General features: G+C 41.3%; 1 protein-coding gene across 1 annotated transcript in view; it reads right to left on the minus strand.

Moving 5' to 3' along the window:
• The window catches only part of LOC126336052 (glutamate receptor 1-like), a 146204-nt gene extending 120563 nt beyond the window's left edge, over window positions 1-25641 (minus strand). Inside the window, exons 1-2 of the mRNA XM_049999532.1 lie at window positions 25250-25641; window positions 12558-12807 (exon numbers count right to left, since the gene is read on the minus strand). Coding sequence (XP_049855489.1) covers window positions 12558-12807; window positions 25250-25641 — 642 coding nt within the window. The remainder of the gene's footprint in view (window positions 1-12557; window positions 12808-25249) is intronic.
• Between the last annotated feature and the right edge of the window lie 967 nt (window positions 25642-26608).

The raw sequence follows: 26608 nt of genomic DNA on the forward strand, positions 1-26608 counted from the left end.
TAAGAAAGTACTTCGAAAAATATATTAATGAACGTCGCTATTGTGACGATCCCTTACCAAAACACGATATAGTGATAATATTAAAAAGTAAATGTCTGCCAGTGTCAATAATCAGCTAATTAATATGTCAGACGAAACTTTAGAGGAATTTGTATCTGTGTTAGATTCGATCTGATTCAAGAAGACCTGAAATCAAGCTCAGGATCGAATAACGGGTACAAAACGCGAATACTGCTGTTTGCCACTCACCGAGTGGCCGTGGAAATGATAGTAATGCACAAAGAACCAACAAAATGGTTGAAGATAATCCAAGCGATGTACCAAACAGTAAATCAAACAATAGTTGAAAGAATAACCATGGAAATGGAAGTGTTGGTGGCTTCCGACTAGCCAGAAACAAATTTAATAGAAGCGATTGAAGGTACAATCCAGTCCAATCTATAACCAACAATCATCAACTAGTCAGTTTTGGAACAATATCTTTCTATAACAGCAACAACATTATCAGCCACAGTCTATGCTAGGTAATTGGTACCTGCAGACAACGATAATTACGGACATAGCAACTGCGCAGATAGTGTTAGTGAAGCACGTTCAACAAACTAATCGTGACCGCCTCGAGCCCGAGAGACGCTGTCAGGGATTCGAATAGTGGCCAACGGCCAGGAATTGCACGTGCTCCGCTGTAACGATGGAAAGGTATTACCGGTAACGATGGAAAGGAATTATCGGACGAATCGTGCAACGATATTTATCAGTGTGACAAGGTTTATCCTTTCGCGCCAGCGTCGGAAATCCTTGCTACAATCGAAGGAATTCCACTCAGTGTAACATTAGACACGGGAGCTTCGGCTAATGTGATATCAAGCGCTTTGTTCCAAAAGCTGTCGCGAAACGCAAAACTACGTTTTCCCAGTGGAGGACTGTTGAATTATAGGAGCACTAAGCACAAGATCCAGAAGTATCAGCATGCAGACACAATTGCAATTGAATTCGGGAAATGTAGCCGTTACATGCGCGTTCCTAATTGTTGAAAAATTGATACTGGATTGTATCCTGGGCATTAGTAGCATACTGCAGAGGGACTGAAGCAATCTATGTATGTAATGGAAGTTTTGGATCGACTCTGCTTTTGTGGAAGTTGACTTAATACGGAAAGAAGGAGTACATGAGCGACACTGCCATTCGGCCCGCTTGAGCTTGATCATCACAAATAATAAACGTCGAACGATATTTTCCCGGAACACAATGAAATTATCTTCATTATCAGTTAAAGCAGTCGAGAGATTATAGGAGCCTTTCCATCTCACTGATGAACAGAAGCATCAGTCATCAAGACTCCTATCACTTTATTCCGTTGCCTGGAATCATCAAAGGACATGTGTGTCATCTTTATATCAAGCCACATGCCACGATTATAACTTCTATGGCGTTTTAAGAAACCTGTAGAAGAGGAAAATATGAACAATTTGCTCCACGCATCAACCAAATTCACGCCTGATTAACTGATGTTTAGAAGAAAGGTAACAAATTAATGGGTAGATAAAATTCAGAAATCAGAAGATACCGACATACCTTATGAACTAAAAATTAGCCCAGCTCTGTTTACTCTCAACAAGGCAGCCAGGATCAGAAACAAGGATTACGAAAGCAAGTTCAAACGGATGCAGACATTCAGAATCAGCGAAAACGTATTGCTACGAGCACATCCGCGATCCTCATTGCTTTCCAAAAAGAATACCGTATTCCCATCGATATATTAAGAAATGTCATATGAAGTGATTAACGGTGTGAAAAGGACAATAATGATTAAATTCTTAGTGATTAGGAATTACAGAGTGAGGAGTGATGCAATAGGATATATCGTAATTGTGTTTTGTGTGTGACATTTTAGGGACTCGCAGGAATCATCGATAATGAACAGCTAAATTTTGCTACATTCTTGTCACTTAGTGTAGCTGCACGTTGATTGTTATATAAGGTGTAGACTGAGATCGGTTTGATGGTTCCTGACAATAATGAATTGTACTTTCAGGAAGATGAAATCCTTTATATATGTTTGTGTGATTTATTTGATTTGAAAAGATTATGAAGGAAAGAGGAAATAAGTTAACTATCTGCTCTAAAGTGAATTCAGATTCAGACGTGGTATGGAAAGAAACTGAGAAAGCATAGGTGTCAATAGAGAAATGTATGATGAAAGCATAGAAGTGGTGCGAAGGCGAGGTGATTTATAGTCTTTTTCGGAAGCATTTCCCTGGTGGAATATTCACTTTGGATACACAAAAAATTTGTCTTGCCTCACTATGAACGATCATAATGTGATACCAATACCCAGAGAGAAGAATTCCTGAAATGAAAGATGATCATTCTTGAATATCGGCACATACGAAAAATTCGTATATGTCTACTTATGTGTTATAAGTTACGAAAAGTATTGCATGATCTGTCGACTTCATGCAGCCCAGGGGAAATCTGAATGTATTCAATTCATCATGAGCAGTGATTTGCGTGGGAAAGACTTATTTAAAATAGACAAGATCGATTGGTATGCAGTGGACCCAGCATTTGATCATACCTCTTCCGAATCTACTGGATTCATCGGGGATCCGATGGAGAACTGTGCTACTAACCCGTTATTTTGCAGTGTGTAAAATAAAGATTTCCGGTTGATCCATTGTTTGAAATTGTTTCACGCTCTTGGTCCGGTCTGGTGCCGTGAGTTCGACATCATCACACTTTCCTACCTCCTGGTTCCTGATTCACGCAAAATTCTTCCTACATCAATATCCACCAGTTCCAATCCGCCTCCACCATCAAGCCATCCTTCTGCCGACCAGCTCCAGCAGCCTTCATGTTATCCGTATGCTCAATTGAACAGATTTTTATTCTTGTTTACTGAACTGTTTTAAGCACACAAACTGTAGTTCATACCTATTAGTAATCTAAACATTCAAACACTTTACCAAACGAAATTCGTTAACGTTTAAAAGCAGCCAAGGTGATTTGTACATGCTACTTTCCTGTGGGTAATTTTCAAAATTTTCATATCCCGAATTGCTCAGTGTAGCAGTCCGTGTTCCGGGGTTTTCCATCGCGTCCCTCTGGGATACAACTCCCTGAACAACCTGAATTTATTATGATCTTCCATAGTTGTGTGGTAAAGTGAGATTTACGCCTCTCCACGTATGAAGTCAGCAATTTTGTACTACATGACTTAGGTTTTTGTTAAAAAGTTATTTTTTCGCATTAAATTTATGATATTCAGAAAGCTTTACAATTTCTAGCAACAAGATTTTATTGGCATGTAACATGAGTTGTAGCCAAGCAGGCAGATAGGAACATCGCGCGTTATCAAAATTATATTGGCATCTCTATTATGTTGCTACCAAGTAGAGCGTTGGAATTATCGCAACCAAAATTTATTGGCATGTATCATGAATTGTAACCAAGCCCAAGCAGTTGGACAGAACCACAGCACTTTATTAAAATGACATTGGCATGTAAAATGTATATAGATCTTGGAAATCAGGGCGCTATATTGATTCACGCAGATAGTAATGGATAACCGAGCAAGTAATTTATATAAATCAAAGACTCATTACGACTGTGAAAAAAACTTATGACTGACTCGTAATATAAAACCTCTGTGGATATAATATGGAACATTAAATCTACTGTGGACTTCCTTATTTCTGATTTAGAATTGCGGAGAGTAGGATCGCAGTGGAACTGTAATTATCGGCATTGTTGTAAGCTACCATCTTGAATACAGAATTAAATTTGATTATTTGTGATAACCTTTCATCTCATACTAGAGGATGATGTATACCGCAATAAAGCTATGAAAATCATTTATGGAAATTTGTAATTTCATAAATGGGAGAGGTACGTTCAATTCTTCGGTTATTTTAACTTCTTCCTAGTTTGCGGCTCTGAACATTATCTGATGTGTCGTAACTCTTAGGGGTCTTTGTATCTTGGGATATCAGTATAGCCAGCACCACGGGCGTTTATGCTCTATGTGAAGAGATAAAATTCTGGAATTTATCGAAATTGGTACCCAACTTGGACACTGATTCCAATGTTGCAGAGGAGTACGTCGTAGCATCCAAGACGGTTTCCCCGCGCTGTAAGAATGTGCCTCTGATTACTTTGCGAGTCGACTATAGCCGGAATTTTGCGGAGGAGTCACAGAGATTTTGTCCCAGGTGGAGTAAATAATTTTATAACAGAAAGAGTGGGAGATAATTGCGTAAAAATATTGGAGAGGCGAGTTCTCGCGCCAAAAGTTTCCATTCAAGCAACTAGATATTATTCGGTCATATTAATTTAACTACAATTTTAGAGGGAGAGAAGTTGAAGCACAAATGTAGTATTCGGGGCGCAGTTTGACGCCACCGCCTTATACAGTGCAACTAACCATGATCTTGATTACCACAACGTGAAATATTTAAAGCGAACCCACACACGCTTATACACACACAAAATTACATTAGGCCACCAGCTCAAAAAGTTAGAGGCTTCCAAATTATTGTAATTTTTTTTACTATGAAGTTAAGTGGGAGTGTTACCAATTGGAGAATTACCTACCGAGAGTAGGCACTTGGTGCACGTATTTGTAGTTCATCTACGTCTACCTACTTACGCCGCAAGGAACTGTATTGTGTTCAGCGGAATGTATCCCGTAACACCAATAGTCGTTTTCATTGCTGTTGCGCTCGAAACAGTGAGGGAGAAACGACTTTCTATATGTCTTTGTAGCACCCTAACTTCTCTGGTCTTATCTTCGTGATAAATTAGGCGCAATGTACTTTGGTGGCAGTAGAATCGTTCTGCAGTCGGCCTCTGATGTCAGTTCTGTAAATTTTCTCAACAGTGGCTCGCTAAAATAGAATCGCCTGTCCTTTAGGGATTATCGTTTGCGTTTCCGAAGCTTCTCCGTAATACTTGCTTACTGTTGGACTCCACCGGTAACAAATTTAGTACGACTCCTATGAACTGCTTCGACTGACCTCAAAATTAGCGAAAGTAGCTTAGTATGCTTATATAGGGGAAGGATCAGTTATTGAATATTTACGCGATTCTCAAACGCTCACAGGAACCAGTCACATCTATTAAATACCTGGAACTCCTCGTCCAAATAATTAGTTTTGTTAGTCACTCTGGGACCCTTATCGAATGAGATTTATATAGAAAACAGCAAATCTCCAAATACGTTCAGTACATTTAGCTATAAGCTCGTTTGGCAAGCGCGAAATCGAAGCTCAAAGGGAATCGTGCGTTACGGTGTGGTTTACTATTGAAATTTCAAGAGGATAGTTTCCTAGAAGAATCAGACAATATGTTGCTTACACTTATGTGTGCCACGAAATAAATCTTGAAGGGAAAATTAGAGCGATTTTGACTCACTGAGAGGCTTACCAACAATCGTTCTTTCCTCGCACCATCTGCAGCTGGAGCAGAAAAGGTCGGAAGTGACAGTGACACCACACACCATACAGTAGCTTGATGATTATCGACATACATGTAGCGTACATGAGTGTGATAATGGCTGACAACTGTCATGAGGGACGCCGCAATTGTGTAACTTTTTTAAAATATTATTGCAACAGTCTGAGCTCTAGTTACTCATACTTGGCTGGCTCTGAGCACTATGGGACTTAACTTCTGAGGTCACCAGTCCCCTAGAACTTAGAACTACTTAAACCTAACAAACCTAAGGACATCACACACATCCATACCAGAGGCGGGATTCGAACCTGCGTCCGTAGCGGTCGCGCAGCTCCAGACTGTAGCGCCTAGAGCCGCTCGGCCACTCCGGCCGGCTACTCATACTTGATAACTAGTTTCAATCACTAAACGATTCTCTTCAGATCTAAATAATAAAATTAAATAAAACGTTAATAGATAAATATTTTAGTAGATAATACAGATTTAATTTATTTAAATTTACAATTTCTTAAAATTAGACCTGAATATTCTAGAGTTCTGTAAAGTGCAATTTCTTTAAAAATAATACTCTCATAATCTGTAAAGTAGAAGGAACAGCACTTTAGGACACTTGTGACAACACTAAGAGGTATCTAGCATTTTATTAGTCCCACACTGTGTCATAAAGACATTCGTGTCATCGATGCTCGGTAGGGAGCAGGAGGAAGAAATGTGGGAGGGGAGAGGATAGGCAACAAACGTTGTGCGGTGTTAAATAAAAGAAATATTGTCCAAAACCAGTAATTAAATTAATTTAGGATACATAAAATGTTTGAATAATGCATCTAATATTCATACATGAGACATCTTCTTAAAATTCGTGATTAAATTAAATAATGGCTCTAAATCAGATACCGTTTTCAGAAATTTTAAATTTTAAGTATTTTCGTTCTCCTTTTTCTGCTGCAATTTTAAATATTTACAATCTCAGTTAACGTATCTGCTTGAATACTTGTTTGATAATGCTTTATTTTATTCTATTTTTATATCTACATGTTATTATTACGTAGCTGAAACGAGTTATCATTTGTGGTAAACCACTACTGAGAGTGTTATAGTTAATATTTTAAAAATGGGGTCTATGATTGAAGACGAAATTCCCGTGTAATGATCCATAAGGAAATGGAGACCTATCAGACCATTGATAAGCTCTCATAAACCTACTGCTATGATTTTATCGTTGATTCTCCAACATTATAACCGGTTTAACTAATGACTCTAAACACAATTTAGCCTTAGTAAACCAACAGCGATACATTCGTTTTAAGTAAATTATTACTTAATTCTATCGTATATAAGGTAACAGTAGTATTCCTTGGAGAAAGGATGGAGTTAATTCCTTTTCATTCATAGCATACGCGGAAGATGTAGCGTATACCTGTAGAAACCGATCAAAATTCGTGCCGATTGTTTTGTTTAATATTTCTCATATGCCACATCCAGATTATCATCGTTATATGTACGTTGGTCTTCAGTTAAGCTATTCCTTTGTCCCAGTCTGTTCCTTGACATCCGAAAGCAGCTGATGAACCCACTCACCACTCTTACCGAGAAAGTCTGGCAGTCGTTGGCTGTTAGAAGATGATAGTCATCCTCATTGACTGAAATGAGTCGATCTCTCTTCCCAAATTAGTCTATATGCCCATTTCTGATCCAGCAGCATGTTCTATTTAATTTTTTTTTTACTGAATGTTATGTTAAAGACCAAGGACTAGTAAAAGAGTTTCTGCACTTCCTGTTTTTAGGACTTAATAAATCTCAGAAAAACGTTGTTTAGAAATTTGACACGTCTGATATGCTTAAATTTACGTTCCAACACACTCGCATCTAAAACATCAATAACACTTAAGGTAAGTTCATGTTTTACGTTAATACGATCTGAATTTAAATTAGTCAAGTAATGAGAAGTTGGCCAACACTTACATATTCAGCTGAGGATCATTTCTCAATTTGTGGTCCCCAGACGGATCAGGAGCAACAACAGTTCTGACTGTATCAAGATATGATTCCACTGAGATATGATATACTCTCAGCTTCTAATGATATAACCGTTACAGGCGGATTGTATTGGACAATCAAACAACAATTTTTGAATATTTCCTGCACTTCATGATTTTGTTCATACTAATTTTGGGTCCAGAAAAGCGAATATGTTAATGGTAATTTTCCTTAGTTCTAGTTTCTGTGATACGCACTAAAGGGAAGTATTTTATATTAACGGGTTAACAGAAAAAGATACATTTTAATTACATGTGCTAACAACATTTACGGTGTATCTGTATTTTTTAAAATGATAGTTACATTTTAAGAATTCTATATTGCTGGAAGAATACCTCGCAAATAGGTGGGTCTGAAGGGAATCATGTGGTGGCTGCATAAAATCGTCATCTTTCAGCTTGCCTGGCTGAGTTCCACAGCATCGCTACACAAAGACGAGCAGTAGCTTACAGGCATTGCTTCATTCCAATGGCCCTGACATCATTGTTTCATAACTGAAACGTCCTGATGGAATCATTCTTCATGTTCATCACAGACAGGTCCACACTAGGAGGGAAATAATATATTTGGGAATGGAGAAAATGGATTTTAAGAGGCATATAGCGTAAAGGTTGGGGCATTTTTCCAGGAGCACTGTCACCAACTGAGAGTAGTTATCATTTCTTTTGTTGCCTAAAAGTCCATGAAAAACTCCCATGAACACTTCCCACATTTCCTTTTCTTTCCCCTCCAAAACTTGGTCAAATGCGAGATCCTTTACAAGTTCTCGAATTTGAGGCCCAAAAAAAAATACTTTCTTTAACCATTGCATCACTTAATTTCGGAAATTTCTCTGCTGTGTAAGTGAAAGTGGTTCATATCGGTGATAAAATTTTTCATCAAACCCAGCTTAATATGCAGCGGTGGAAGAAGAACATCTTTTGGGTCCACGTTAGACTCGGCAACGACAAATTTACTCGCTGAAGTTAAGATTTCTTGCAGACCAGTCTGCTTTAAACTAATGCGATTTCCTATCCCTACTGACACACATGACGCAGCAATGTTTTGTGTACTACGGTTGAATTCCTAGAGTGTGGAAGTGAATTTCAGATCATAATTTTCCATTTGTGTTCAATATATTTGAGTGAGTCCAGGAGCGCTGTCATATTTGCACATGTCTCCATGTGAACTGTATGACTAACAGGGATAGATTGTAGACTGTTGCCATTGTGAAGTAACACAGCTGTCAGACTACGCTAGGATGACTCTATGAATAGCCTCCATTCAGTTGGATCATGATTCATATTCAAAGATTTCATCAAGCCGCAAACAACAAGTTTATTTTTCTTCTCCAAAAACGGAAGCAGTTCCATGCGACATTTCTTGTACTGTGACACTGTGACTTCCCCTTCGAGAAGATTCCATTGCTGTAGTCGAGGCCCAAAAATTCGTGCCTTCTCCTTTGACTGGTATATGTCTGTAATAGAGATCACTCAAATCTTCTTAACTCAGTCTGTGTGGTTTATCATCTTTCCTTCAACATCAAGTTCACGGTACGTGAAAGCCTTGTTGGGTTCTTCTTCTTCTTCTTCTTCTTCTTCTTCGTCTTGTTCCACACTGCCTTCATTTATATTTCAAACACACAATTCTGAGTTGATTAAGAACTGCTAAAGTATCTGAATGCGGAATGGCTAGTGAACTGTTCTTCTTTTCTTCGTAGAAAATCCTGCCTTTATAGGTGGAGTCAAGGAGAAACAGCAGTATGTTTTGTAGTCAGAAACAGTAGTATATATTGTAGGCTCCCGCCAAACCATAGACACAGAAAATCCATTGATCGTATCTTATTTTTCAGACATTTTCGCAGTGCAACTGAACATGCGTTGCAACATATATGTGGAGGCCAGGACTTATCCTGGTCCGCTATTTTCGTACCGAAATAATGCTGATAGGTAATGTTTACACGAGGCGTTAGATTGCGTTTCTGTGAGGAAAAAGTTAGTTAACCACAAATGTAACCAAAATTATTCACCTTAGTTACACATTTTCGTGCCATTTTTAGGACTTTTACACTTGGCTTTAATTACACCAAAAACTATTCGAAACTCACAGTCGCGGCGACGTTATCTATGTTTATGACTTACAAAGAGCTTAAGAGCGTTTGTGTTTTGTTATTGGACAGGCGTGCCAACTCCGAAAACAAAATTTCCCCCAAACTGAAAATGTTGAATATAGAACAGAAATGTCACTTTATCTCAAAGCAAGAACTAATCATTACTTGTTTTGTAAATAAAACTGCCTTTTCCTGCTGCAAGTAACTTTATCCCATACGCGTTTCGGCTTATCCTGTTCTAATACATTTTCAGTGGGATCTATAATGATGCAGTATTGTTAGTTTTAGATTATTAAACAGTTCACTTCGCGATTTTCTTTTTGTAAAAAAAAGTAGTTACTTACTGATCTCCATCTCCTCACATCTGGTCTGAAGGTCGCACTACCACGTTTATCACAGCCATATTATCACATCTTTGTGTTCTGGTCTTCCTCATACCGTTCACCATGTTTCTCACGCTTTTCGGTGGTGTTCTATTGTTCTTTTGTCACTAGATACAATTATTTCTTCGTACAATGTTTTTCACAACGTTGATACTGCGAATTCATTACGTGCTTCTTATTCTTTGGTATGTTAACCTTTTTGTTGCCAACCTAACGAAGTCTATGTTCGAGGCAAACTTCTATTTATGATGCTTATATCGTGTATGTGCATAAGTGAGAGGGAGAGGGGGGGAAAGAGTGACGGGGAGGAGGGTGGGGCGGGCATTATCTGTCATTCTGATGGCGATTTTTTGATTCAGCAGATGGAAATACATGAGAATTAACTATTTTTGAGAGCGAAACATTGTCATTGTGGGCCAATGCTATCTTAACCTAGTTGTCACTAGGAGTCGATAGTTACTCGCGTCCATACGTGTGGTATTAAAATTCGCTATGCGTGACCTTTGGGTGGCGCAAAATGGTCCAGCATATTAAATGGTAAGATCCTCTCCAAGATCTTGAGAGAAAAAATGTGTTCCATTCTGTTGTTCAAGATATTCACATCGGAATTGTAGGCACTCTTCAATTAAAAGGCAGAACACCTTGATTCCACATACTGGGTGCAACATGCCAGCATATATTAGGCTGCGCAACTTATATTCGTTTTAATATAGGAAATCCCAGTCTAGTAAGTGTTAATACTGACGTGAGAGTGACTTCTAGAACATCACCTTGAAATCGACGAGACTACACTATCAAATGTATACGAGCTACCAATGCTACCTGCTCGAAAGTAGGCGATTTTAATAGCAATCATACAATGTGGAAATACAGTATAACACCACTGGTCACAAAGCTATCGTATTTGGGTATCGTACTTGTGGAATGGGCAGAAGATATCAATGTATGTTAAATTTTTGATGTAAAGGATAATGGTACATTCAGACCTGCAGTGTGGAAAAGATATACAACCAAGATCTCTGCATCTAGTCGCGAAACTCGCAAAACCAACATCTAAATATATCCGGAAAGTTTGAAGCGACTCTCCAAAAAAATTAACATCACTAAATAATGTACGAAGTAAGGCACCAGATCCCAATTATTCAGTCCATTCGTAGGCCACGATGGAACTGTCGAAGGGCGAACTGGGATGCCTTTTCAGAGTAACTTGATGTGGTAATTGGATGTATACTAGCTTCACCTAAACATTATGACAAATTTATTGGTACTCTTATCTAGACTGCAAAGAAAAGTTTAACAAGAAAATACCCGAAGGAATATTTTTCAGTGCGATGCCATGAAATGGAGGAAATTTATGAATCATGGATTTTGGCTCAGGTCTAACTCATGAACTGCTGCGAAAACTGAATCAACCAACGACATGAAAGTGAATTACTACATAAAACTGAGCTGTATTTTAAGAAATCAAGTCGTCAGTCGTAAAGATAGCTAAAGAAGTTGGGTGGCACCAGTACACCAATTCGGGTAGATTATTCTGTAGTACCAAACAAAATAGGAAACAGGTCTGTTTCACTAGCAAACTATTAAAATTTAAAAATATGAGTTGAATAACCTTTGCCAAATAACACCTGTTTATACAGAACTGTCACAGGATTTCACACCGGACGGACTAGAAACAGCTCCCTAGTATGTAAATAAAGCCTAAACACGTGATTTTGATGGGATGCATGCTGAGTTTGAAATTTTCTGCGCGAAGGGGGCTAGGGCGTGGCTATTCAAAATTTTGCGTCTTCCAAAAATCGGGATACCTACAAAAAAGTGTCAGTGGCCCAATAGCCAGCAACTTCACTGCTGACAGTAAATGGCCATAAAACTGATCTATGAATACTCCAGATGTAGTTCGACGTCTTATCGATCCTCTATATAGATCCAAGGATTTTAAATTCCACATAATTAGGGGAATAATTAAATCGCTCCGGAACACGATATAAACTGTGAGCTTAATACCTAAACGAATGAGGTAAGCAGTTCAGCACCAGATGTGATTGTAGAGCACTGCACCAAACTATTCGGCACATTGCAGAGGAGAGGAAATTGAGAACCCACTTGGAATAACTTTTTCATGTCTACTCCATCAAGTGTTGACGTGGTAAGGAGACAGGACATAAACTTATGACACCTATTTGTTAGTTTGATGTACAATTCGTATTTATGTCTTCTTTCGCTCGTTGTATTTTCGCTTTAGCTCAAATGGCTCTGAGCACTGTGGGAATTAACATCTGAGGTCATCAGTCCACCAGAACTTAGAACTACTTAAACCTAACTAACCTAAGGACATCACACACATTCATGCCCGAGGCAGGATTCGAACTGGCGACCGTAGCGGTCGCGCGGTTCCAGACTGTAGCACCTAGAACCGCTCGGTCACTCCGACCGGCTATTTTCGATTTATTTCATGCTTAGTACAATACACTAAACAAGTAAGCATTAGGAAGAAGCTTTCCGATAAGAAATGAGATACACCAGTGAAACCAACTTTTTAATGATCAAGACACTTTCAGGCATCTCAGAAGTGCTGTTAGCTTGTAACATACCTTGCTGACGAACTCGAGGAGTATGCGACTCTCCACACCATCCAGTGTATTGGACTCAGTTTTGAGTATGACGTATGGCGGGTAGTTGATTGTAGCGAAGACCAACTGGCGGCCCTCCATGTCCGCCATTCTGTCTGGAAAAAGATCCGCTGACGGCGGCTCCAAGCCACGGCCACGCCTCCAGCGGGCCACCACCAGCTCATCCCGCCACGTCGCTTCACCTGTGAATTTCAGGGTCACCAGCTCAAAGCTGGCGAAGGATATCAGTATTTTCACAGAACTTCTCCAAGCAAATGCGACTACTTAAGCTCAGGACATCTGATTTTTATGATGTCTATATATCTGTTCTGTATTTGAAGACTGCAAATTGGTGGAAGCACTATTATCAGTTCAGTGAACGAAACGTTCAGATGAAACTATATTTACTACTGGCCATTAAAATTGCTACACCAAGAAGAAATGCAGATGACAAACGGGTATTCATTCGACAATTATATTATACTACAACTGACATGTGATTACATTGTCACGTAATTTGGGTGCATACACCGCGACAAATCAGTGCCCAGAGCAACCACCTCTGACCGTAATAACGGCCTTGATACGCCTGAGTATTGGGTTAAACAGAGCTTGGACGGCCTGAACAGGTACAGATGCCCATGCAGCTTCAAACTGATACCACAGTTCATCAGGTGTAGTGACTGGCGTATTGTGACGAGTCAGTTGCTCTGCCACCATTGACCAGACGTTTTCAGTGGGTGAGAGATCTAGAGAATGTGCTATCCAGGGCAGCAGCCGAACATTTTCTGTGTCCAGTAAGGCTCGTACGGGACCTGCAACAAGCGGTCGTGCATTATCCTGCTCAAATGTACTGTTTCATAGGGACCGGATGAAAGGTAGAGCCACGGCTTGTAACACATCTGAAATGTAATGTCGACTGTTCAATGTGCCGTCAATGCGAACAAGAGGTGACTGAGACCTGTAACCAATGGCACCCCATACCAACACGCCAGGTGATACGCCAGTTGGGCCGGCCGCGGTGGCCGAGCGGTTCTAGGCACTTCAGTCCGGAACCGTGCGACTGCTACGGTTACAGGTTCAAATCCTGCCTCGGGCATGGATGTGTGCGATGTTCTTATGTTAGTTAGGTTTAAGTAGTTGTAAGTTCTAGGGAACTGATGACCTAAGATGTTAAGTACCATAGTGCTGAGAGCCATTTGAACCATTTTGATACGCCAGTATGGCGACCATCATGATGCTGTAAAAAGAACCTGGATTCATCCGAAAAAATGACGTTTTACTATTCGTGCACCCAGGTTCGTCTTTGAGTACACCCTCGCAGGCGCTCCTGTCTGTGATGCAGCGTCAAGGGTAACCGAAGCCATGATCTCCGAGGTGATAGTCCATGCTACTGCAAACGTCGGCGAACTGTCCGTGCAGATGATTGTTGTCTTGCAAATGTCCCCATATGTTGACTCAGGGATGGAGACTTGGCTGCACTATACGGTACAGCCATGCGGATAAGATGCCTGTCATCTCGACTGCTAGTGACGAGGTCGTTGGGATCGAGCACGGCGTTCCGTATGACCCTCCTGAACCCACCGATTCCATATTCTGCTAACAGTCATTGGATCTCGACCAATGGCAGCGGAATGTCGCGATACGATAAACCGCAATCGCGATAGGTTACAATCCGACCTTTATCAAAGTCGGTAGCGTGATGGAACGTATTTCTCTTCCTTACACGAGGCATCACAACAATCCAGAATGCGTTTTCTAGTCTGCAGCGGAGTGTGTGCTGATATGAAACTTCCTTGGATATTAAAACTGTGGGGCTGACCGAGACTCGAACTCGGGAACTTTGCCTTTCGAATTTACCGAAGCACAACGAACGCCCAGTCCTCAATGGTTTACTTCTGCCAATATCTCGTCTCTACCTTCCAAACTTTACAGAAGCTCTCGTGCGAACCTTGCAGAACTAGCACTCCTGAAAGAAAGGATACTGGGGAGACATGGATTAGCCACAGCCTGGGGGATGTTTCCAGAAAGAGATTTTCACCTTGCAGCGGAGTGTACGCTTTAATCTGCCAGGAAGTTTCATATCAGTGCACACTCCGCTGCAGAGTGAAAATCTCAAGCCATGTCTGCGCAATATGCTTTCTTTCAGGAGTGCTAGTCCTGCATGGTTGGCAGGAGAGCTTCTGTAAAGTTTGGAAGGTAGGAGACGAGATACTGGCAGAAGTAAAGCTGTTAGGACCGGGCAGGAGTCGTGCTTCGGTAGCTCAGCTGGTAGAGCACTTGGCCGCGAAAGGCAAAGGTCCCGAGATCCAGTCTTGGTCGGGCACACAATTTTAATCTGACAGGAAGTTTGATCACAACAATGTTTCACCAGGCAACGCCGGTCAACTGCTGTTTATGTATGAGAAATCGTTTGGAAACTTTCCTCATGTCATCTCGTTGTAGGTGAAGCCAGCTTATGTGAATGCTCTGAAAAGCTAATCATTTGCACATCACAGCATCTTTTTTCTGTCGGTTAAATTTCGAGTCTGTAGCACCTCATCTTCGTAGTGGAACAATTTTAATGGCCAGTAGTGTAGTTTCAGGGACCATGTTAACTAACAAAAATCTATGATGTATATATGCAGACTGAAGCGCCGAATTAAAATTTGTACCAAGGCCAGATACGTACTCGGGTCACTTGGTCAGCAGGCAGATGCAACAATCACTTTGCCATCCTAGCACAGTGGCTTTGCACAACTGCCTGTACTACCCTACCATACGTCCGTCCTCAATTCAGTGCTGTTCGAGTTTAGTGGGAATACCAAGTGGACCCGAGGTCTATGAGTAGCGTCTTCGATTAGTAATGACAACGTCGTCCGTTTCGGGTTTAAAACACACCACCGCTTAAATTTTGATTACAAAATCACCATTGGGCGGCCGAAGACTCCTGGCATAAAAAGATGTATGAGGTCCATGACTAAGGAATTCATTGCTGGCGCACTCGAGCAGATGCAACTTCGATGGACTGCTCAAGCGCAGCCTGGGATATGTAAGCTACAATACAATCGCAGATGAGAGAGCAGTGACAGCTGCTCTAGTAGAAGTAGTAGCTCGCAGTCGTGCGGTTGGGTCAGGTCGCTCTTAGAGAGCAGTTGTATAGTTGTATAGCTCACTGAGAGCACTTATGTCCTATATGGAATTACCAAGGCCGGTCGTGGAGAACGATGGCGGTGCCTGAGCGATGTAGTATAAGGTAAAAGAAAAAAAATATTATTATTTGTAGCGACGCGCATATGTAATTTGCAACAACTGATTTTGTACTATTGTTATATAAAGTCCCATGTAAATGTTTCTAAAAATCTCTTAATAATAATCTTTCTTATAGAAATAACTTTTGACGATCGTTTATCTCAATTTAAAGATTTTACTAATTTCTCCTATCCATGGTCATCCTGATTATCGTAAAAAAAAATCTGTTGTTTCTTTTTATACATAACAAATCTAGTGGTGAGCATTGCACTGGGCTGTGCCAGGAAAATTTCTTAAAGGAGTAGATACATACGCGTTGTCCGGTGACGTAACTAAGGTAGAATTTTCAGTTTATTCAGAATAACTTCTCAGGGCCATGACGCAGCATTGTTGACGTCCCGATTTACCAGTTTAGATTCACAGTCGGTTAATTATTGAAAAGTTATATATGAATCATTTTTATTACGGGTTAGTCACCCATTTTTATTGGGAGGCTACGGAATTTAAACTGTTTGGAGGTTACAAAGTCACCCTGACTCTGCCCACGACCTTGTCAAAGAGGGCGGAGGAACGGACAGAGGTTCAGGTCACTCTTTTGTCCTCCGAAAGGCAGAAGAATCAGCAATGATCAGTGGCATGAGGATGCAGAAGGCCATGGGAACCACTGCATTATAGGCATAGTGCGTGCATCAGCAGGACTTGTGGCCTGCAGCTGGAAAAGTGTCGTCATGACCTTGCCATTGGCAAAAGATTAATGAGTAGTCCACCGTTCGGATCTCAGGGAATGGTCTATGAGAAAAAGATTTGAATAACGAACGGCAGGATAACTATCTACGAGTCGGGTCATGGAATGTCAGAGGCTTGAACGTGGTAGGGAAGCTAGAATATCTGAAGAGAAAAATGCAGATGCTCAATCTAGATATAGTAGGGGTCGGTAAAGTGAAATGGAAAGAAGAAAAGAATTTCTGGTCAGATGAGTGTTAGATAAAATCAACATCAATAGAAAATGGTATAATGGGAGTAGGACTCGTTATGAATCGGAAGGTAGGGCAAAGAGTGTGTTATTGCGAACAGTACAGCGACAGGGCTACTCTTACGAGAATCGACAGCAAACTTACACCGATAACGATAGTTCAGGTCTACATACCGTCGTCACAAGCGGAAGATAAAGAGATAGATTAGGTGTATGAGGTATTTAAATGGTAATACAGTACGTAAAGGGAGATCAAAATGTAATAGCCATGGGGGGACTGGAATGCAGCTGTAGGGGAAGGAGTACAAGACAAGGTCACAGGAGAATATAGGCTTGGGACAAGGAATGAGAAGGAAAAAGACTAATTGAGTTCTATAAGAAACTTCTGCTAATAATAGTGAAAAATCTGTTCAAGCATCGGAAGAGGAAGAGGTATACTTGGAAAAGGCCGGGTGATACGGGAAGATTTCAGTTAGATTACACCATGGTCAGACAGAGATTCCGAAAGAAGATACTGGATTGTAATGCGTACCCAGGAGCAGATATAGATTCAAATTACAATATAGTAGTAATGAAGAGTAGGCTGAAGCTTAAGACATTGGTCAGGAAGAATCAATACGCGAAGGAAAGGGATACAGAAGTACTAAGGAATGACGAGATACGCTTGAAATTCCCTAAGGCTATAGATATAGCAATAAGGCATAGCTCAGTAGGCAGTACGGTTGAAAGAAATAGACATCTCTCAAAAGGGCAATCACAGATGTTGGAAAGAAAAACATAGGTACAAAGACCGTAATTGTGAAGAAAAAATGGGTAACACAAAAAATACTTCAGTTGATCGATGGAAGAAGAAAGCACAAAATGTTCAGAGGATTTCAGGAATACAGAAATGCAAGTCGCTGAGGACTGAAATAAACAGAGAATGTGGGGATGCTAAGACGAAACGGCTGCATGAAAAACGTGAAGGAATGGAAAACGAAATGATTGTTGGAAGAACTGACTCGGCATATAGAAGAGACAACGCAACCTTCGGTGCAATTAAAAGCAAGGGTGGTAGCATTTATAGTGCAACGGTAATTCTACTGTTAAATGCAGGAGAGATAGCAGATAGGGGGAAAGAGTACATTGAAGGCATCTATGGCGAGGAAGATTTGTTCCATGTGACAGAAGAAGAAACAGGAGTTAATTCAGAATAGGTACGGGATCCAGTATTAGAATCAGAATTTAAAAGACCTCTGCAGGACTTAAGATCAAATAAGGCAGAAGGGATAGATAACATTCCATCAAAATATCTAAAATCATTAGGGGAAGTGGCAAGAAACGACTCTTCCTGTTGCTGTTTGTACTGTATGTGCGTGGCGACATACTACCTGACTTTCGGAAAAATGTTATTCACGCAGGTCCGAAGACTGCAAGAACTGAAAAGTGCGACAATTATCGCGCAATCAGATTAACAGCTCATGCTACAAAGTTACTTTCAAGAATAATATACAAAAGATTGGAAAAGAAATTGAAAAAGTATAAGATGAGGATAATTTTTTATACCAGAGAGGCCATCTGATATTGTGGTTGATAGTGGAAATAAGACTAAAGAACAATCACGACATGCTAATAAGATTTATCGACTTGGAAAAAGCGTTCGACGATGTAATACTGTGCAGTACGTTCAAGATTCTGAGAAAAATAGGGGCAAAGGTACGTAATGTACAACACGTTCGAGAGCCAAGAGGGAATAGTAAGAGTGGACGGTCAAGAACGAAGTACTCATATTGAAAAAGGTATAAGGCGGGTACGTAGTCTTTCGCTCCTACTGTTCAATTCGTACATCGAAGAAGCAATGATGAAAGTAAAAGAAAAGCTCAGTAGCAGAATTAAAATTCAAAGTGGGAGGATATGAATGATACCATTTGCTGATGACATTTCTATCCTCAGTGAAAGTGAAAAAGAATCACATTATCTCTTGTATGGAATGATAAGTCTAACGGGTACAGAATGTGGATTGGCAGTAAATCGAAGAAAGACGAAAGTAGTAAGAAGCAGCAAAAATGAGAACAGTGAGAAAGTTACAGGATTGATGGTCGCGAAGGAGATGAAGTATATGAATTTTGTGACCTAGGCAGCAAAATAACCAATGAGTGACGGAGCAAGAAGGACATCAAAAGCAGACTAGCATTGGCAAAACGGACATTCCCGGCGAACAGAAGCATATAGTATCAAACATAGGCCTTAATTTGAGGAAGAAATTTCTGAGAACGCACGTTTGGAGAACAGAATTGTATGGTAGTGAAACATGGACTATGGGACTATGTTGAAAATTAAGCGGATTGACTAGGTACTGAATAAGGAGGTTCTACGCAGAATCGGAAATGAATAATATGGACAATACTGACAAGGAGAAGGTACAGAATGGTTCAAATGGCTCTAAGCACTATGGGACAACACCTGATGTCATCAGACCCCTAGAACTTGGAGCTACTTAAACCTAACTAACCTAAGGACATCACACACATCAATGCCCAAGGCATCATTTGACCTGCGACCGTAGCAGCAACGCGGTTCCGGAGGACTGAAGCGCCTAGAAGCGTTCGGTCACAGAGGCCGGCGGAGAGGGTACAAAATGATAGATCTTATAAGAGATTACGACTTTTTATGCACATTTCTACATTATCTACATCGTCACTGTCAGAGACATTTTCTGTAAAAGACAGCTACTGGCACGACATCTTAACGTTCTTATTGTTTGCCAGTCAGTTTCATCAAGATTAAGACCTTCAGTCAAAACCAAAAATGCGTCATTTCCTCTATCAGATATTTCCGCGTTGCTGTCATTCAGAAGGGCTTCTAACTGCTCCTCACTTAATATTTTATACATTTCCTTGAAGTGCTGAAATAACTGCTATTTCAGTTTTCCATTACAGATGTTGTTGTTGTTGTGGTCTTAAGTCCTGAGACTGGTTTGATGCAGCTCTCGGTGCTACTCTATCCTGTGTAAGCTTCTTCATCTCCCAGTAACTACTGCAACTCACATCCTTATGAATCTTCTTAGTGTATACATCTCTCGGTCTCCCTCTACGATTTTCATCCTCCACGATGCCCTCCAATACTAAATTGGTGATCCCTTGATGCCTACCAACCGATCCCTTCTTCTAGTCAAGTTATACCACAAACTTCTCCCCAATCCTATTCAATACCTCCTCATTAGTTATGTGATCTACCCATCTAATCTTCAGTATTCTTCTGTAGCACCACATTTCGAAAGCTTCTATTCTCTTCTCGTCTGAACTATTTATTGTTAATGTTTCAATTCCATACCTGGCTACATTCCATACAAATACTTTCAGCAAGGACTTCCTGATTCTTAAATCTACACTAGATGTTAACAAATTAGTCTTCTTCAGAAACGCTTTCCTTGCCATTGCCAGTGTACTATTATATCCTCTCTACTTCGACCATCATCAGTTATTTTGTTCCTTTACTACTTAAAGTGTCTCATTTTCTAATCCCCTCAGCATAATTCGGCTTAATTCGACTACATTCCATTGTTGATGTTCACCTTATATCATCCTTTCAAGACACTGTCCATTCCGTTCAACTGCTCTTCCAAGTCCTTTGCTGTCCATGACAGTATTACAATGTCATCGGCGAACCTCAAATTTTTATTTCTTCTCCATAGATTTTAATAGCTACTCCGAAGTTTTTCTTTGTTTCCTTCACTGCTTGCTCAATATGCAGATTGAATAACATCAGGGAGTGGCTACAACCCTGTCACACTCCCTTCCCAACCACTGCTTCCCTTTCGTGTCCCTCGACTCTTATAACTGCCATCTGGTTTCTGTACAAATTGTAAATAGCCTTTCGGTCCCTGTATTTTAACCCTGCCACCTTCAGAATTTGAAAGAGAGTACTCCAGTCAACATTATCAAAATCTTTCTCTAAGTCTACAAATGCTAGAAACGTGGGTTTGCCTTTCCTTAATCTTCCTTCTAAGATACGTCGTACGGTCAGAATTGCCTCACGTGTTTCAATATTTCTAAAGAATCCAAACTGATCTTCCCCGAGGTCGGCTTCTACTAGTTTTTCCTTTCGCCTGTAAGGAATTCGTGTTAGTGCTTTGCAGCCGTGACTTATTAACTCATAGTTCGGTAATTTTCACATCTGTCAACTCTTGCTCCCTTTGGGATTGGAATTATTATATTCTTCTTGAAATCTGAGGGTATTTCGCCTGTCCCATATATCTTGCTCACCTGATGGTAGAGTTTAGCCAGGACTGGCTCTCCTAAGGCTGTCAGTAGTTCTAATGGAATGTTGTCTACTCCTGGGACCTTGTTTCGACACAGGTCTTTCAGTACTCTGTCAAACTCTTCACGCAGAATCATATCTCCTACTTCATCTACATCCTCTTACATTTCCATAATCTTGTCCTCAAGTACATCGCCCCTGTATAGACTCTTTATATACTCCTTCCACCTTTCTGCTTTCCCTTCTTTGCTTAGAACTGGGTTTCCATCTGAGCTCTTGATATTCATGCAAGTGGTTCTCTTTTCTCCAAAGGTCACTTTAATATTACTGTTGGCAGTATCTATCTCACCCCTCATTTTTGAGACGTTTGTATTCCTTTTTGCCTGCTTCATTTACTGCATTTTTATATTTTCTCCTTTCATCAATTAAGTTCAGTATTTCTTCTGTTACTTAAGGATTTCTATTAGCCCTCGTCTGCACCTACTTTATCCTCTGCTGCCTTCACTACTTAATCCCTCAAAGCTACCCACTCTTCTACTACTGTATTTCTTTCCCCCTTTCCTGTCAATTGTTCCCTTATGCTCTGCTTGAAACCCTGTACAACCTCGGGCTTAGTCAGTTTATCCGGGTCCCATCTCCTTAAATTCCCACCTTTTTGCAGTTTCTTCAGTTTTAATCTACAGTTCATAACGAATAGATTGTGCTCAGAGTCCACATCTGCCGCTGGAAATGTCTTACAATTTAAAACCTGGTTCCTGTATATCTGTCTTACCATTATATAATCTATCTGAAACCTGTCAGTATCTCCAGACTTCTTCCATGTATACAACCTTTTTTCATGATTTTTGAACCAAGTGTTAGCTATGATTAAGTTGTGCTCTGTGCATAATTCTACCAGGCGGTTTCCTCTTTTATTTCTTCCCCCCCCCCCCCCCCCATCCAAATTCACCTACTACGTTTCCTTCTCTCCCTTTACCTACTACCGAATTTTCGTCTCCCTTCAATATCCGAATAATTTCTTTTACTTCATCATACATTTCTTCAATTTCTTCATCATCTGCAGAGTTAGTTGACATATAAAATTGTGCTACTGTAGTAGGCGTAGGCTTCGTGTCTATCTTGGCCACAATAATGCGTACACTATGTTGTTTGTAGTAGCTTTACGCACTTCTATTTTTTATTCATTATTTAAGCTATTCCTGCATTACCCATAGTTGATTTTGTATTTATAACCCAATTACCTCCGGAATATTTTACCCAAGAGGACGCCATCATCATTTAACCATATAGTAAAGCTGCGTGCCCTCGGGAAATATTACGGCTGTAGTTTCCCCTTGTTTTCAGCCGTTCGCAGTAGCAGCACAGCAAGGCCGTTTTGGTTAGTGTTACAAGGCCAGATCAGTCAATCATCCAGACTGTTGCCCCTGCGACTACTGAAAAGGCTGCTGCCCCTCTTCACACGTTCGTCTGGCCTCTCAACAGATACCCCTCCGTTGTGGTGGCACCTACGGTACTGCTGTCTGTATCGCTGAGGCACGCAAGCCTCCCCACCAACGGCAAGGTCCATGGTTCATGGGATGATCACATTGAAATTAGCGTAACAAACTTCTACTGCGGGGTAGGTGTGGGCGATCGATTCTCTTATGGAGGTTGGCGATGGAGTGCGCGAAGAACACAGCTAATCACTTGATGAACCTCTTTGTGATGAACACGAACGGACATGGTACAGAATATCTGAAACAGACAGACTGCAGGTGAAGGGAGGTGATCATGGACCCTAGTTCACCCACACGGTGGTGCCGACGCAGGCATTTCCCGTGGACGAAATCGGTGGCCCGGCTACCCCAGCAAGCCGCAGGATCGAGGCTGACGGTTTTGGCGTGGCGGTGCACCAGCGAGGCAACACCAACGTGCCCGCTTTGGACACACAGGCAGTGGATGTTGGTTCTCGCTACGGCGGGGGGCAGGGTCTTAGACGCGACGACGACCGAGACAGGCTGTGCGTCATCGGACCTCCAAGCTGTGACGACGACCTGCTGACGGACTGGTCCCCTTTGCCACATGCTGACAGTTGAACAAGTCACGTCGAAATACGTGAGGCAGCATTGACGGACTGCTGTGGCGTAACAGGCAGATCGGCCGTTCATGCGACGGCAGTCCGTGTGACGTCACTCACGCAGGTGTTGCGTTACTGGAGCCCTGTATGCTGATGCTGCTGCGCTTGCAGTACTTTGTCTGGCTGCAGCCTGGTTTCGGTTGCTGAGTTGCGATTCCGGGTATCTGTGTCTGAGCCACAACATTAGCAAATACACTGAAGTGCCGAAGAAACTGACATAGGCATGTGTATTCAAATACAGAGGTATGTGAACAGGCAGAATACGGCGCTGCGATCGGCAACGCCTACGTATGACAAAAAGTGTCTGGCGCAGTTGTTACACCGTTTACTCCTACTACAATGGCAGTTCGTCAAGGTTTAAGTGAGTTTAAGCCTGGTGTTATAGTCTGCTCTCGAGCGATGGGATACAACATCTCCGAGGCAGCGATGAAGTGGGGGTTTTCCCGTACGACCTACTCACGAGTATACTATGAACATCAGGAATCCGACAAACATCATATCTCCGACATCGTTGCGGCCTGAAAAAGATCCTGTAAGAACTGGAACAGTGACGACTGAAGGGAATTGTTTTACGTGACATATGTGGAACCCATCCGCAAATTACTGCAGATTTCAATTCTGGGCCATCAACAAGTGTCAGCGTGTGAACATTTCAACGAAACATCTTCGACATGGGCTTTCGGAACCAAAGGCCCACTCGTCTACCCTGGATCACTGCACGGCACAAAGTTTAACACCTAACCTGGGTTCCTCAACACCGACACTGAACTGTTGATAACTGGAAACATGTTGCCTGGTCGGACGAATCTCGTTTCAAATTGTGTCCAGCTGAAGGACGTAAACGGGTGTGGAGACAACCTTATGAATTCATGGACCCTGGATGTTAGCAGGAGACTGTTCAAGTTGGTGGAGGCTCTGTAATGGTGTGGTGCGTATGCAGTTAGGGTGATGTGGGACCCCTGATATGTCTAGACACGACTCTAACAGGTGACATGTAGCTACGCATCCTGTCACATCACCTGCGTCCATTTATGTCTATTGTACATTCCGAAGGACTTCGTAAATTCCAGCAAGACAATGCAACACTCCACACGTCCAGAATTTCTACAGAGTGACTTCAGGAACACTCTTCCGAGTTTAAACACTTCTGCTGGCCACCAAACTCCCCAGACATGAACATTATTGAGCATATCTGGGACGCCTTGCAACGTGCTGTTCTGAAGCGATCTCCACGCCCTCTTACTCTTATGGATTTATGGACAGCCGTGCGGTATTTATGGTGTCAGTTCCCTCCAGCACTACTTAAGACATTAGTAGAGTCCACCACGTCGTGTTGTGGTACTTCTACGTACTCGCGGATGCCATACATGATATTAGGCAGGTGTACTTGTTACTCTGGCTCTTCAGTGTATGAATTGTGACCTGTGGTCTACCTACGACGACATTCACAAAATTTGTTATCACACAGTAACGAAGAATTTGTTGCAAATTCGAACCAATTTGCACCATGTACATTTTTATGAAACGTCAGGTAAAAATTACAGATTTTCGCTCTAATATTTAGGCATAGTAACCATTTTCTGCATATGACCCGCTATAAACTAATCTGCATATGACCCGCTATAAACTAAGACATCGAGCGTTTCTTGCAAGATGCTGCACCCTGGATTTAAAACTAAGAACTAGGAGGTCCATATTCGTCTATAAACGACAAAATACGTCTATTTACGGAGAACAAAAGATGAACGAAGGTCCACAATTATGGACCGTGACCATTGTAAGTTTAAGCATTGTAAAGAGATTTAAATGGTTGTAGGTTTCAGTAGTAACGCAGATATAATGAAGCTTGTGCAGGATACCCTAGCATGTAGAGCTGCATTAAATCAGTCTCTGGACTAAAGACCACCCGGCAGCACCATATGTACCGTAGAAAAAGCACAGCATGTGGGGAAGTTAAAATAAATTTATTGTCTAATAGATGCACTGGGATTTAGAATGCTACAGCTTACATGTACACACTATTAGCTGAAAAAAAATTATGGTAATTTTCACAGCATTCGAAAAAATTATAAGAACAAGAAAAGAAACCAGTGAGATGGATTTGCAGCATCATACCTGTCTACTCCGTCCACCTGTCTAGCCACCGCAATATCAGGCACAATCTCAATACTGCGTAGGGCGAAGATTGCTGACACATTAATGGGTGGGAACCCCGCTACAGGCAAAACCAGCAAGCGGCGATTGCCTCTCCGGTTCGCCAGTTTGGACGCCCTGAGGATCGCGTCGACACCAGCTACTGCGTCGCGACATCGAACCACCAATCCCTGGCAGTCGGCGTCCATGGCGGAGATCAAGAGATGCTCCACTGGATCTTCGGCACTGGCCAATGAAATGCGTTCAGTTGTGGTCACCGACGGCACTATGTCCAGTACAGCGTCTGATTCATCCGACAATGCTGCAATGCACTTGTAGTCGCCAAAATGATTCCACAGAATATCTGATGCCATTTCCCGTACTGAGCTGTCGACGACGGCTAGATGACTTATCCGTGGCACCATACGTCTTTCACATTGTACGACCTCAAAGATGAACATGACTGTCAAAAGCAAAATGTGCATGGAACTTGTGTTTGCGAGCAGTTCTTGGATACCGTCACGCGCTTTTCCACAAATTTCAAGTGTATGCAGACCAACGTGCAAAAATATTTGTCTTGTTTTACTACCTTAACATGTTTAACGCTATAGTGTGTGATAGTGAGCAGGTTTGCATTCGCGGTTAAAATGATGTTCTCCGAGGGAGCGCTAGCCTCGTGCATTCAGTGCATTTGAAGTGGTGGAAGAGCTATCAAAAATTTACATCGACAATTCAGCTTAATTTGACGTAACCTTCTTTTGTCTTTTCAGCAGCAACAAACCCTCGTTTCATTTCTCAGTCCTCAAACAATATTTTGCCTACCACTCACAAAGATCAAAAGTCTCTTACTGAAATATGAACCACGGACTCGGATGGAAAATCATTGATTGTCGTTTTAAAGCCTTACCCGTCAAATACTTACCCGTACGTCGCTTATAACTACTGCATTTTTCAGTTCCCCTCTGAATGGTTGATCAAAGAGAGCGACAGCGTTTAGTGGCGATAATAACCTCAAAGGAGACTCAGCTTTCAGGCTTAAATGATACATGTGCAAGTCTTTATTAATACTGAGCTGGCTTTTTGCACATTTTATGAAAGGGCTTTTTCTTTGTTCTTACATTCCTACCTACATTCGGTAGCTTTTAATACTACGAATGTCACATGTAACGTACTGGCTCGCCAACGATTAAGCCATACTTTCAAAGATAGTTCACTCTTTCTTATTTTTAAGACTATTAAGGAAATTAGTTTTTAAAATTCTGGATGTCTTATTAGGTAAGCCCTGCAGCCACTCTACAAAAGATACAGAACGTGTACAAAATACTTGATATAATACCAACA

The sequence above is a fragment of the Schistocerca gregaria genome, chromosome 2, assembly GCF_023897955.1.
Source record: "Schistocerca gregaria isolate iqSchGreg1 chromosome 2, iqSchGreg1.2, whole genome shotgun sequence".
Lineage (NCBI taxonomy): Eukaryota > Metazoa > Arthropoda > Insecta > Orthoptera > Acrididae > Schistocerca > Schistocerca gregaria.